This window comes from Electrona antarctica (genome assembly GCF_951216825.1).
Source record: "Electrona antarctica genome assembly, chromosome: 15".
In the NCBI taxonomy this organism is placed as follows: Eukaryota; Metazoa; Chordata; class Actinopteri; order Myctophiformes; family Myctophidae; genus Electrona; species Electrona antarctica.
The window spans coordinates 37364131-37376902 of record NC_136796.1 but is presented as its reverse complement, the minus strand read 5'-3'; the positions used below and the strand labels follow the sequence as shown (position 1 = coordinate 37376902).

Sequence of the window (12772 nt, the reverse complement as noted above, 5' to 3'; positions counted from 1 at the left end):
AAAAACAACTGTAGATATAGTCAACTAAAATCGCATGACATTTAGTGGACTAAAACTAAACATTTCAGATGACTAAAATATGACTAACACTAAAACATTTCAGATGACTAAAATGTGACTAAAACTAAATGAAGTTTCATTCCAAAGACTATGACTAAACAAAAATAGTTTTTTTTGCTGCCAAAAACAACACTTTTGTAAGATTAGTCTAAAGGTGAACCTCATTTATTGGATAGTTAAGTGGAGAGGGTAGAAATGGGGAAGGCCTTGAGCGGGATTCCAACTCGGGACCTAGTGAAATCCATGGATTGCACACTTAACTAAACCTTAAGCCACCAGGGGTTAGACTTATTTTTGTTATAATTGTGATAATCGCTTTTGTTTAACGTCTTAATAGTTGCGTTTATAACAGGCAAAAGAAAGTCCATATTTACTTACCATGCCAGTACAAACATATTATCATATAATAGTCACTGGCCATTTATAAAAAACAATTTATAAAACAAAGCGGGGGGGGGGGGGGACATATTTATATATTTACATGTCGATTTCAGCTCTGACAGACATGCTCTAGTATGTGAAGAGTCTGCCTGTGCTATTAACTCATTTTGTTTTTCTCCTCTGGTGAAAAGCTGGAGGTAGAGTGATGGCAGGCTCCCAGTCAAATGTGGTCACAATTGTCAGCAATTAACCTGTTAAAGGGATTGCAAGGTGACCTGCTTTCTAATCTCTCCTTCCTCGTCTTTGTAGACGTACTCGGTATGGGCCAGCAGCTGTAAGAACAAAACGGAGTGCAACGAGATGCATCCCTACATCTCCGTGGTCCAGGTACATTCTTAATTCATTTAGGACTGAGATTCTACTGATTCTACAAAATGTCTTCTAAATCCTGACAGTTTTCTAAAAAAAACTGTTTCTATGTCAGTGGTGCTCAAACTATTTCACGTCAAGGACTTCCAGGGACCCCCTGCAGAAGCAAATATTTTGAGTTAAAAACATTCACTGTGAATGAATATATATTCAAAGACATGCATGCGTTTTTACGATTTAAAAGAAAGTAGCAGATCTACAAGCTTGTAGCGCGGCACTTTTGGTCCCGCACTATGAGCTGTAGATCTGCTATTTTTCAACAGCTAAAGTTTAAAATAATGGTTAAAGTGGTTAAAAGCTATAAGGTGACACCTACGGGCTAAATGGGTTTATTAGGTCTGTGTCTCTCTGTCTAAAGATTGCCATTTTCTATGGTTTGCTCTCACCCCCCTTCACCACTGCTGTCTGTAGTATATTATTATTATTAACTGTCTGTCTCTTTCAATCTACTCTTATTACCACCAGTTTTATTGTAAACATTTACTGTGTGTGTGTGTGTGTGTGTGTGTGTGTGTGTGTGTGTGTGTGTGTGTGTGTGTGTGTGTGTGTGTGTGTGTGTGTGTGTGTGTGTGTGTGTGTGTGTGTGTGTGTGTGTGTGTGTGTGTGTGTGTGTGTGTGTGTGTGTGTCAGTCATCTCATACTGTACCTATACACTTTCAAAGTTTATAATTCCCTGGTATTTATCTTAAGCTGTTATTATCCTAATTATAAGTTTGGTTGTAATAACAAGGGAGTTGCCCTTTTCCATGGCAGAAGATAATTACTATCTAGATTAAAGTCACCACGGTGGGTGAAACGGTTGTTTTGAAGTAGGGCAATAACCCGGGAGCTTTTGGCAACAGGCTAGGGTGCGTTTCTCCTCCTATTGCTCATACGTAATTGGACACACCAAACAAGTGCTGGTCCTTGTACTCATCCGATCCTAAAATGACTTGACATCATCCTAAAATGTCAATGACTTGACATCATATTGCAATATATATTGTGATGATGTTGCTGGTAAATCAAATGTAGAATACAATGTGAACACCGCTCGTTCTATCTATGGTTCATTGTTTCCTCCGTGAAAATATTCGGAAAATGTAGGATAAAGTCTAAGGATTGTTCTGAAATGCAGCTTGTTTTGTAAGCCTGTTAATCTGCTAAAAGTACAAATACTGTCTACAAAGCTCTTTAAAGCATTTGTCCTTTTATATATATATATAAATAATATATATATTACAAAAATTGCAATCTCTTGCAAGACTGATGTTGCATCCATCAGTACTGCAATTTCATTCCGTTTTGTCTGTTGTGTACTTGCTCTCTCCTGCACAGATCTTGGCCTTCATTCTAATCAGGAACATTCCCGGCTATGCTCGCTCTGTATATAGCTCATTCTTTGCCTGGTTTGGAAAGATCTCCTTGGAGGTAAGATGGTGCTGGCGCCTGGCAGCACAGGAACCATCATCTTCTCATAATAACTTTGCATTGATGATATTGGTCCCTATGTCAGCTATGTGGATGACGGATGATGCACAATTTGCGTATTAGATGCCTCGCATGCTTCAGTACACACACACACACACACACACACACACACACACACACACACACACACACACACACACACAAATTGATAGCTTCTTCATACTGTCTGTGAACTTCATCACATAATTCAACGATGTTACCACCATGTCATACTGTATGTTCACAGAATGAGTTCAAAGGAGGTTTCCCTTGATTTTAGTATTTAGATACATTGATACTACTATATGTTAGTAAATCCAAAGATGACAATTTGAACTCAAATCACCAATTCATTCACCAATTTTATAAATATATGGAATTCACTATAAGTGGCCATTGGGTGCTTTAACTAAAGTAAAATAAATAGCATTTTGTTTGTGCGAGAGCAACACAACTTGTTTCTGCCTACAAATACACCTTCAAGAATGTAATCATTTTACTTAAAGCACCAAATGGCACAAAAAAATGCCCAGCAATTATGGAATATTATAATTGTTTGACCGTTTAAGTCATTATAAAATGCAATATGTGTTTAGCCTGATTATGTGGCTGAAGCTAGAACTCAGTGAGGGGGCGGGGTCTAGGGTCTGGAGCCAGGTGTTATGATTATTGTTATAAAGCATTATAATTCATTCAACCTGATAAATGTAATTATACTGTGTTATAAGCAGATGCCTCATTAGTATGTTTATAATTAATTATGGGATGCATAGCAAGTATTGTCAACCACTATTGCAGGACTCTCATGATCTCATTCAGTCACTTCTCTGTCCACCACCCAGTGTTGATTTCGTCGACTAAAACTATGACGAAAAATGTCCGTCGACTAACTCTTTTCACCCACGAAAACTAAACTATGTTGACTAAAGCTAAGACTAAATATTACGACAATTTCGTCAACAAATAAAAACTAGACTAAAATGTTAGGGACTAGTGGAGAAGAGATGCACTGAAAGTCATTTTACACTTGGTTGCATCATGCTGTAAATAGCAGATCTACAAGCTTGCGACGCGTCGTGAGCTTGTAGATCTGCTATATTCATTATGTGTAAAATCAGCCATTACGACGGCATCAAGGCATCAAGGCCTGCCAAAATACATTTTTAGTCGACTAAATCAAATCGCACGATAGTTAGTCGACTAAAACTATCCCCCCCCCCCTCTCTCTCTCCCTGTCCCGCCCCCAGCTGTTTATTTGCCAGTACCACATCTGGCTGGCGGCGGACACCAAAGGCATCCTGGTGCTCATCCCAGGACACCCCTCCCTCAACATCCTGGTCAGCACGTTCATCTTCGTGTGCGTGGCCCACGAGATCTCGCTCATCACCAACGACCTGGCCCAGGTGGTCATCCCCAAAGACAACGCGGCCTTGCTCAAACGGCTGGCGGCCATGGGCGTCTGCAGCCTGGCCGTCCTGCTGCTGACCAGAGATAACCACCAGCCTACTACTACGCCTGATGCCTGAAGGCAGGAGGGGCTCCCCGCCTGGGGTAGAGCGAGCTGCCGGCCAGACGTTTAAAAAGACGTACCAGGGTCCAAGCTGGGAGCGCAGGCCTGTGTTTTGGTAAGGGGCCGTCGGGGAGGGCCCACCACGGGACACTGACTGTCCCCGGTTATGTTTGGTGACAACATGGCAGGCCCCTCTCCCATGTTGGCGCCCAGCATCGATTGCTTGGTTAGGAGGAAAGAAAAGTCGTACACTGAAGAAGAGGAGCCCGCTCCAGATGTGGGGGGCCTGTTCCTTTCGTTTCCTTTAGGAGAATAGTGTAAAAACAGGGGGGTGGGGGTGTAGGGGGTCTCATACTCTAGAGCAGCGGTCCTCAAACGTTTTTGGCCGTGCACCCCCTGTTACCTCATGACCTAGCTGAAGCACCCCCAAACGCTCCGTCTCGTTCTATTTGGCTGAAAATTATCATTTTTTTCATGGCAAATGATCATGGCAAATAATCACAGATTATTATAGAGGGTATGCGCATGCTTAAAGTGAATGGTACATCGAGTGGCAAAGCAACATGCAAAGTGAGTTTATCATTGTTTAACGTTGTTTAATGCAATCAGATAGGACTTTTCTGTTTGGATGTATGGGCTGTCAAGGCCAGAAAGTAGTTTTTTGCCACTCGGTAGGTATTCCTGCATAACTTCCGGGTTTGGTGATGATGTCACACGCATACCCTCTATAGAGAGACATGCATCTGCTGTATATTCCTGCAGCTGCTCTATGCATCTCCTTACAACAGTGATTTACCGGATTTTGCCGTTTGTGCTAAAATAACACCATAAAACTGCCATTACCCTGTTTATGTCACGCACCCCCCAGAGGGCGTTCGCGCGCCACAAGGGGTGCACGCACCACAGCACCCCCTAGAGGGGCGTTCGCGCGCCACAAGGGGTGCACGCACCACAGCACCCCCTAGAGGGGCGTTCGCGCGCCACAAGGGGTGCACGCACCACAGCACCCCCTAGAGGGGCGTTCGCGCGCCACAAGGGGTGCACGCGTCACAGTTTGGGAATCCCTGCTCTAGAGGATTACAGTTGATAGACTGGGTAGGGAGTGTGGATTTTAACAAAAAACGCAAGGAAAAACTAAAACGGAGGTCCTCATTTCAAGTCGTCGGATGACCTCAACGCTTGCCGTGTGAATTCTTTGCAGCACTGCTTTCTGCTTTTGGCCAGCCCAAATAATTCTGTTCCTTTCAAAGCCGTACTTGTTGTTGTTGTCGTCGTGTCACACACACCACGTCGGTATGGTAAAAGGCCAACTCTGGGAGGAAGCTCTCTTAACACCCTCTGTCTGCATTAGGGGAGCAGTTAAAAGATGTATTCCACTAATCCAGATTATTGACTTTCTATTTTATTTCATTGACCCTCAATTTTACACTCCCATCACAGTTTACGCACACGGGTGCTCAATCTACAGTTTACCTAATTCACATTGTGTCGTCATATTGCTGAATTTGTTCCGTCACGCCACATACCAAATGTACAAATGCCACTTGATTTGCTCTTTACAGTATTTTTTTTTATAGTGTTAAAATATCTCATTTAAAAAAATATGGACCATCAAGTGTGGGTGATCAAAATACATGGAGTGCAATTGATAAAATTCTTGGAATATCCCTTAACTGATTTTTTTCTTCTTCTTCCTATTGTTTTTTGATTTTTAGAACAAAAGAACATTTGCCTTGTGCGAAAAGGTGCAGTTGACCACCTATTGTAGCTCAGAAATTATGTGATATGTACAGTATTTAATGATTTAAATTAAGCTTATATATTTTATACAGATTTTTTTTTCTTTTTTCTTTACTATTTTTCATACAGTACGCCAACAACTGCTGTTTGTGAAGGACATTAGGTAATATAGGTAGGAATTTCTGTATTCCCCATCACATTTTACATGACCTTTCTGGTAGACATCAATGACGCTTTTCAGAGGCAGGTTTTTGCCTTCTGATGTCAGGCTATCCTACTCGGGATACTGTGTGTGTGTGTGTGTGTGTGTGTGTGTGTGTGTGTGTGTGTGTGTGTGTGTGTGTGTGTGTGTGTGTGTGTGTGTGTGTGTGTGTGTGTGTGTGTGTGTGTGTGTGTGTGTGTGTGTGTGTGTGTGTGTGTGTGTGTGTGTGTGTGTGTGTGTGTGTGTGTGTGTGTGTGTGTGTGTGTGAAAGGAGTGTAGCTAGTAATGTTTTATTTTGTATATTCTAGCAGTGTTCTTGTCCTCTTCTTTACGACTGGCCTCATGGAACTGGCAGAAAATGCACTGGTTTGTACATATTGTACAGTAGGACATCATAGCTAACTAACTGACTATCATTGCGTCAGTCGGTAGCCAAACCACTTTTAGTTTTTTGTTGATGAGTGAATGAATGTTATGGTATTGATTAAGTGGACGTGCAATTTCTCAACCTGACTGAAAGACGTTTGATCATGGACTTTTCTCACTGGCTTACATTTCCTTCGTCATAATGCACTTGGAAACATCATCATAATGTAATGTGGTAATTATGTCAACTCGCTGAGTACTGGACATGAGTACTGAGTACTGGACATGAGTACTCGGGTGACTCATTTCTCATGAGAAATGTAAACCGGGCCATTTAAAAAAAAATTGGCTTCTTGACAAAACATTTGATTTGAGGTGAGAGCTATAGAGCGTCGCAGTCCCGCCCCCTATCATGGACCAGGAAATGATTCTCGAACAAATAATTAGAAGGAAGGAAAAAAACGGCACGTTAAAACACTTTTTTTGTTGTTTTTCTTCTTTGTAATTATTTGTTTGGTCCAAAATATTGTTTGTGTTGTCATGAGTTGTCACGACTCGAGTTGGCTTTGTCCGCGGCGTAACCGTCTTTAAATAAATACTTTTTGAAATGTCTATGGGAAAAATGCATTGGGATTCATTTCCTGGTCCATGGTAGGGGGCGGGACTGCGACGCTCTATAGCTCACAGAAAGATGTCAGTATTTCTTAAGTCTGTCAAGTTAGCAAAAGTCGAATCAGTCGACACAGAATTACATAATTGTAAAATACAATAGCAAAAATACTAATGGACTAACATTGCTGCAGTTTAAGTACTGTCTCAGCACATTTATAGTGTGAACCCAATGCTTTAGCTAGATGTCAAGAAAACTGCAGATGTAACAATATTCATACAAACAAAACTGTACAGTAAGTTAAAGGGTTTTTTTTAATCACATGAGTTGTCTATTTCCTGTGCCATAGGGAAGTTAACAAATTTGGGGTGAGGTTTCTTTCTACATGTTTATGTAGATATTATGGGTCCACAAGCCAGCTTTTTATCGGTTTTCCTACAGAGTGGAACAATTTGTCAAAAGAATTTTAATGCTGGCAGTACTCCCCCTTGAGGCTCCCTAAGTTGAATAAAAGCCAATTTGAAATGTAACTTCAATCATCCAGCTTCACCTCATTGTACTGAAATTGGCAATTCTAAGATGCCATTTCCTTCTGATGTGAAAAGTTTACCGTTTTTTCCCCTTGTCAATTATCAGAATTCTATACATTTGGTAATTATTTCAGGCATTGTTTTTATTTTAGGTCGCAATGTAAAAGAACGCAACTATTATAACCCAGTCTCTTTGAAAGAAGTTTATGTATATTTTATTATTTTGTGATGTCTTAAAAATAATGTGAAATGTATTCATTTTATTTATAAATGCCTTTATTCCGTTTTGCATTGTTAATAATACATACCTTCATAAAATCATGTTTTGACTTGTATTTGTGGACAAAAAAATCACACCTGTGTGAAGTGAGTGGTGCAACTCTATGTGGGGGTCCCGGGGGGAGGGGGGTTCCGAGTCAGACCCACAGGAACACGCCCAGGGGGCCGGGCCGGTTCCGGCGTGCTGCCCCGCGTCCGAAACGGTTGAGAAATGACAGTTACCGTGTGGGGGTCCCTCTACTGTGCTGGCACACCCGAATGCATACAGTTAATACGTGCGTGTGTTTGTGTGCGCGTTAGGTTGCGCACAGGTGGTGAAAAACAACCATGCTGTTTTCGTGCTCAGACCCACCCAGCTTGTCACCCACCCAGCCACACACATAGCATAGGGAGTGGTTGCACCACTCAAAAAAAATGGTTCAGGTGAGTTGATGGGACATAATTGGTTTCTTTGAATTCAATAAGACGTGTACTTTTTGACTTTACTGTTATATGACATGGGTACACCAAACGATCACGAGACAGTTAAAGCAGTTCCATGTCAAACTCTTACTGGCCTTCAAACAGAACCATTGTGCAAGACTAGCCTGGCTAATAAGCCAGACTCAAATCACACTGTCTGGCTTATTAGCCAGGTTAGTGCAAGACCAGCCAAGTAAAATACAAACACATTAATTACATCTTCATCTTTAAAAATTACAAAATATGCCAACGGATGTACCTGGATAATCAAGAGCATTTGTTTTAAATATCTCAATAGGAATACCAAGTGCACATGGACAATTTTGGAATCATGCAGATTGGCACAAATGTGATGGATACAAAGCGATACAAAATGGGCACTCGAATCGTCTCCCAACACTGGCGATTCTGGTCACAAGTTGAGTGCCTCGGCCACCTTTCTTTCCTCAGGAATACCATTTACCTAAAACAAATGGATTAAAATCGGAGTAAGAAAACATTTGCATTGTTGCCGAGATTCTGGATGAACAGTAGGTTTTTTAATCCATTTAGGACAACAGATTCTACAAAGGTCTTCTAAATCAGTTTTCTGAAAAACCTATGTTTCTATATCATTGGAGCTCAAACTATTTCATGTCAAGGGCTCTAAAAATGATATGAGATTGGCCACCAACCCCCATTTGAAAATGTTATTCTTCCCCCCCCCCCCCCACGACTTTTCAGAAATGGCAGATCTACAAGCTCGTAGATCTGCTATTTTTATAAAGCTAAAGTATAAAATAATGGTTGAACACTAAAGCACAGATGCGTTCCCATCCTAAATGGGTTAAATCCAGGACGTGCAGGAAAATGAGCCAAAGCGGAGAGCCTCTTGTAAATTACTACATCAATATTTGCTTTAAAAAATATATTTTTTTTTTTAAAGATTGCTGTCCAATCATGGATGATGGGCTTATATGATTATATTGGTACACCTCTTTTGTATTAATCCACAATAAAATGAAAACTAGTAGCAGACTGAAAATACCCACCTCCAATCTTCGAAATGTTGACATGACATAATTATCTCCTTTTGTTTGCAGTGAATGGACAGAAACGATCAAGATTAATACTGGCATTCTCATGCAGTTCTACACCATGGACACTAGAGGGCACTTTAACACTAAAAGTGTCCCGAAAAGTGAAGAGCTCTCATGCTTTATCCTAGTGGAATACTCAAAACATGGTTAGTTGCAGTGGTGGAAAGTAACTAAGTATTTTTACTTAAGTACAATTTTGAGGTATTTGTACTTTACTTGAGTATTTCCAATTTCCAGTATTTTTACTTCTACTCCTCTACATCTCGGAGCCAAAATTTGTACTTTTACTTCACTACAATTATTTGAAAACTTTAGTTACTAGTTACTAGATTTAAAATTTTGCTATTTTCAATAGATTTTCTACACATTTTGAACTTGTGAAATGAGACATTCTGCAATATGAATACTTTTAGTAGCCTACTTTAAGTACATTTTGATGCTGATACTTTTATACTTTTACTCAATAGATTGTTCAGAGTGCACTGCAGGCGCATGAATTTCAGCCAGATTTGTGCTTTTAGTTAAACAAGTTGAATGAGGAAAGAGAGGGGAAACTCATAACGCAGCACTATCCATTCTGTTACAAGACATTGAACTTTGCCTACATTAATTACATTAATTAATTACAAGAATTACTCTGGTGGAAAGTACCTAAGCACTACTTTAAGTAGTACTTAAGTACAATTGAGGTATTTGTACTTTTACTCCACTACATGATTTTGAAAACTTTAGTTATATTACAAAACATAGATTAACCACTTCACCACTATATATATTTTGGCTATTTGAAAATAGCTGATCTACAAGTTCACAATGCATCGCGATGCGACACATTGTGAGCTTGTAGATTGGATATTTTGAAATATTTATTTTGTATACATTTTGAACTTGTGAAATGGGACATTCTGCACAGTAAGTACTTTTACTTTTGGTACTTGAAGTATATTTTGATGCAGTTACTTTTATACTTTTACTCAAGTAAATTTTTAATTCCGATCTTTTAAAGTATTTCAATATGGCAGTATTTGTACTTTGACTTAAGTAAAAAAAGGTGAGTACTTTTTCCACCACTGGAATTACTTCCAGTCAGTCCAAAGTCCAAACCTTTATGTATGTATAGCAGCTGGCATTGCTGGCAATGCTCTTAAAGGGTTAGTTCAGAGTTTTTGACTTGTTAAAGCTGTAGGAAATATAGTGCTTGCAAAGGTATTAATTGATTGCCTGAGTCCCGTGGTTAGAGTTCTGGTCTGGTTTAGGTGAATATTAAGTAGTTCCGGTCATAAGGTGGGGGTCAGCATTAAAAATAAATAAATCCACAAATCTAGCATAGTTTGTATTGTTCACCTATATTTCTACCATTGTACGTTTGTTCAACTTTGACCCCTCTGTCACATGGAACTATGGTTTTGTGCTGCTGCTGCTGGCGTAGTGATACTGGGCACAAAAATAGTTCCATGTGACCATGAGGGGTCAAAGTTGAACGGAAGTTTCTCTACTGTAGCTGGTAGAAATGGGTCAACAATACAAATGTTTTTGTATTAGTATTATTAGTATTAGTATTGTATTTAGTTTTAGTTTTGTGGGTTAATTTATTTTGAATGCGTGGCCCCAGACCCCCTCAAAATGACCGGAACTACTTAATATTCACCAAAACCAGAGCAGTACTCCCATCACGGGACTCGGGCAATCAATTCATACATTTCCAACCACTATATTAATGGAAAGTATTTCCTAAAGCTTTAACCCATTTTGACCTGAGATCCGATTCTAAAAATATCTTCTACATCCTGACAGTTTTCTGAAAAAGCTATGTTTCTATGTCAGTCGTTCTTCGATTTTTCAAAAATAGCATAACATAATGCTAACACCAAAAGGGGTTCCCGCCCAAAATGGGTTAAGTCCAAAAATCTGAACTAATCCTTTAACTCCCCCCAAGTTCATATTGAAGTGAAAAGGCGGATACGCTTTTGCCCAGTCTCATTAACTAATACATGTTAATAATTAATTACGAGTTTACGACCTACAACATAGTTTTGTTTTACTTTCAACTTGCCATTGTGCTCTTTTGTTTGATTTTGTATATGGGATATACAGTATAAACACCCTAATGCACTTTCCCCATTGCTTTCATTCTGTGGTCCAAATATTGTCTATTTGTATTTACACAATGAGGCTAACTGAAATATAGCATGCCTACATAGTACATACAGTACTTACTCGATTGCATAGTATTACTACTTACAATGTATTCACGCACAGTAAAGCAGATAATGGTGTCAATATTATATGTAGGCTTTAGCCAACACTAACCTGATGGCTGTTGCTGTGGTATAGTAATCTGGTTTTGCAGGTTCCTGGAAAAGAAGAATATTGCAGCAGTAGTTTAGGGCAGAGGTTCTCAACATTTTCAGGCTGTGACCCCACAAAATAATCCTATTTGAACTGGGGACCCCTCACCCTGACAAGGAGTTGCTCAAGGGGCATTCGGGGCATTCATTTGTTAAAAAAATAGCCGATCTACAAGCTCACTCACAACGCCTCGCAGCTTGTAGATCGGCAATTTTTTTAACAAATCTTGCCTATAATTTGACAATTTGGCCAATGTTTGGCCAGTTTTAATAGTATAGTTTGTTGATTACTTTTGATGCAGCAATGGCCTTTTTTCTTCTTTTTGTTTAGGCATTCAAATTGACACTCCACTGTCATCTGGGGACCCCCCTCAAAATCATGAGGGGACCCCCCTGGGGGTCCTGACCCACAGGTTGAGAACCTCTGGCTTAAGGCACACACACACACGCACACACACACACACACACACACACACACACACACACACACACACACACACACACACAATGGGTCTGATATCATGTGAAAGTATATTACACTTGGCATTAGCAAAATCAACAATAATTTTTCTGAGCTTCAAGCCCATTACTAAACATCATGGGACAGCCCGAATCCCCCTAAGCCCCTAGTTCTTATTTGTAAATACTTTGCCGTATCTCCCTACAGCTTTAGTTTTAAACATGGCATAGCTGGGACTGTAAGCAGGAACATAATGTTAAGGCATATGTTATTGTTACAGTTCCCTGTAATGACGGCCATTAGCCATGCATTTGTGAGCCGCCTAATGAGGATGGAGTGTGCGTGTGCGTGCGTGCGTGCGTGCGTGTGTGCGTGCGTGCGTGCGTGCGTGCGACACGACACACATGGCTATAACAATGGTTTTCAACCAGTGGTCCTTGAGGGACTTGAATGGACCCTTGTAGATCTTTATTTCGTGCGTGCGCGACACACATGGCTATAACAATGGTTTTCAACCAGTGGTCCTTGAGGGACTTGAATGGACCCTTGTAGATCTTTATTTCGTGCGTGCGTGCGTGCGTGCGCGACACACATGGCTATAACAATGGTTTTCAACCAGTGGTCCTTGAGGGACTTGAATGGACCCTTGTAGATCTTTATTTCTTGGGACCTCACTCTCAAGAGTTACATTATTGTTAAACATATACTGCATTAGTTCATTTACAAGACGTCTACACAATTAGAGAATGTCAAATAATTGACTTCACTACAGCATGGAATTTGGACAGAGTCGTATCCAACGATAATGGCTCAAATGACCGAATAAATAATGGGCCTTGATATGAAAAGAAACCACTGGGTTTAGAG

The 12772-nt window shown here is 40.2% G+C and overlaps 2 protein-coding genes across 4 annotated transcripts in view; one reads left to right on the top strand and one right to left on the bottom strand.

Annotated features, from left to right (window-relative positions):
• Positions 1–7598, top strand: part of casd1 (CAS1 domain containing 1) — a 28665-nt gene extending 21067 nt beyond the window's left edge. Inside the window, exons 16-19 of one of the 3 annotated variants that reach the window (XR_013791728.1) lie at positions 751–828; positions 2188–2280; positions 3567–5891; positions 6046–7598. Coding sequence is in view for 1 of the 3 variants with exons in the window: in XM_079522694.1 (XP_079378820.1) it covers positions 751–828; positions 2188–2280; positions 3567–3845 (450 nt within the window). In the remaining 2 variants the exon portion in view is untranslated. Of the gene's footprint in view, positions 1–750; positions 829–2187; positions 2281–3566 lie in introns of all 3 variants that reach the window. The other 2 variants (XR_013791729.1, XM_079522694.1) reach the window with 2 other exon arrangements.
• Positions 6875–12772, bottom strand: part of sgce (sarcoglycan, epsilon) — a 30580-nt gene continuing 24682 nt past the window's right edge. Inside the window, exons 10-11 of the mRNA XM_079522695.1 lie at positions 11408–11451; positions 6875–8481 (exon numbers count right to left, since the gene is read on the bottom strand). Of these exons, the coding sequence (XP_079378821.1) occupies positions 8465–8481; positions 11408–11451 (61 nt within the window). The 3' untranslated portion in view covers positions 6875–8464. The remainder of the gene's footprint in view (positions 8482–11407; positions 11452–12772) is intronic.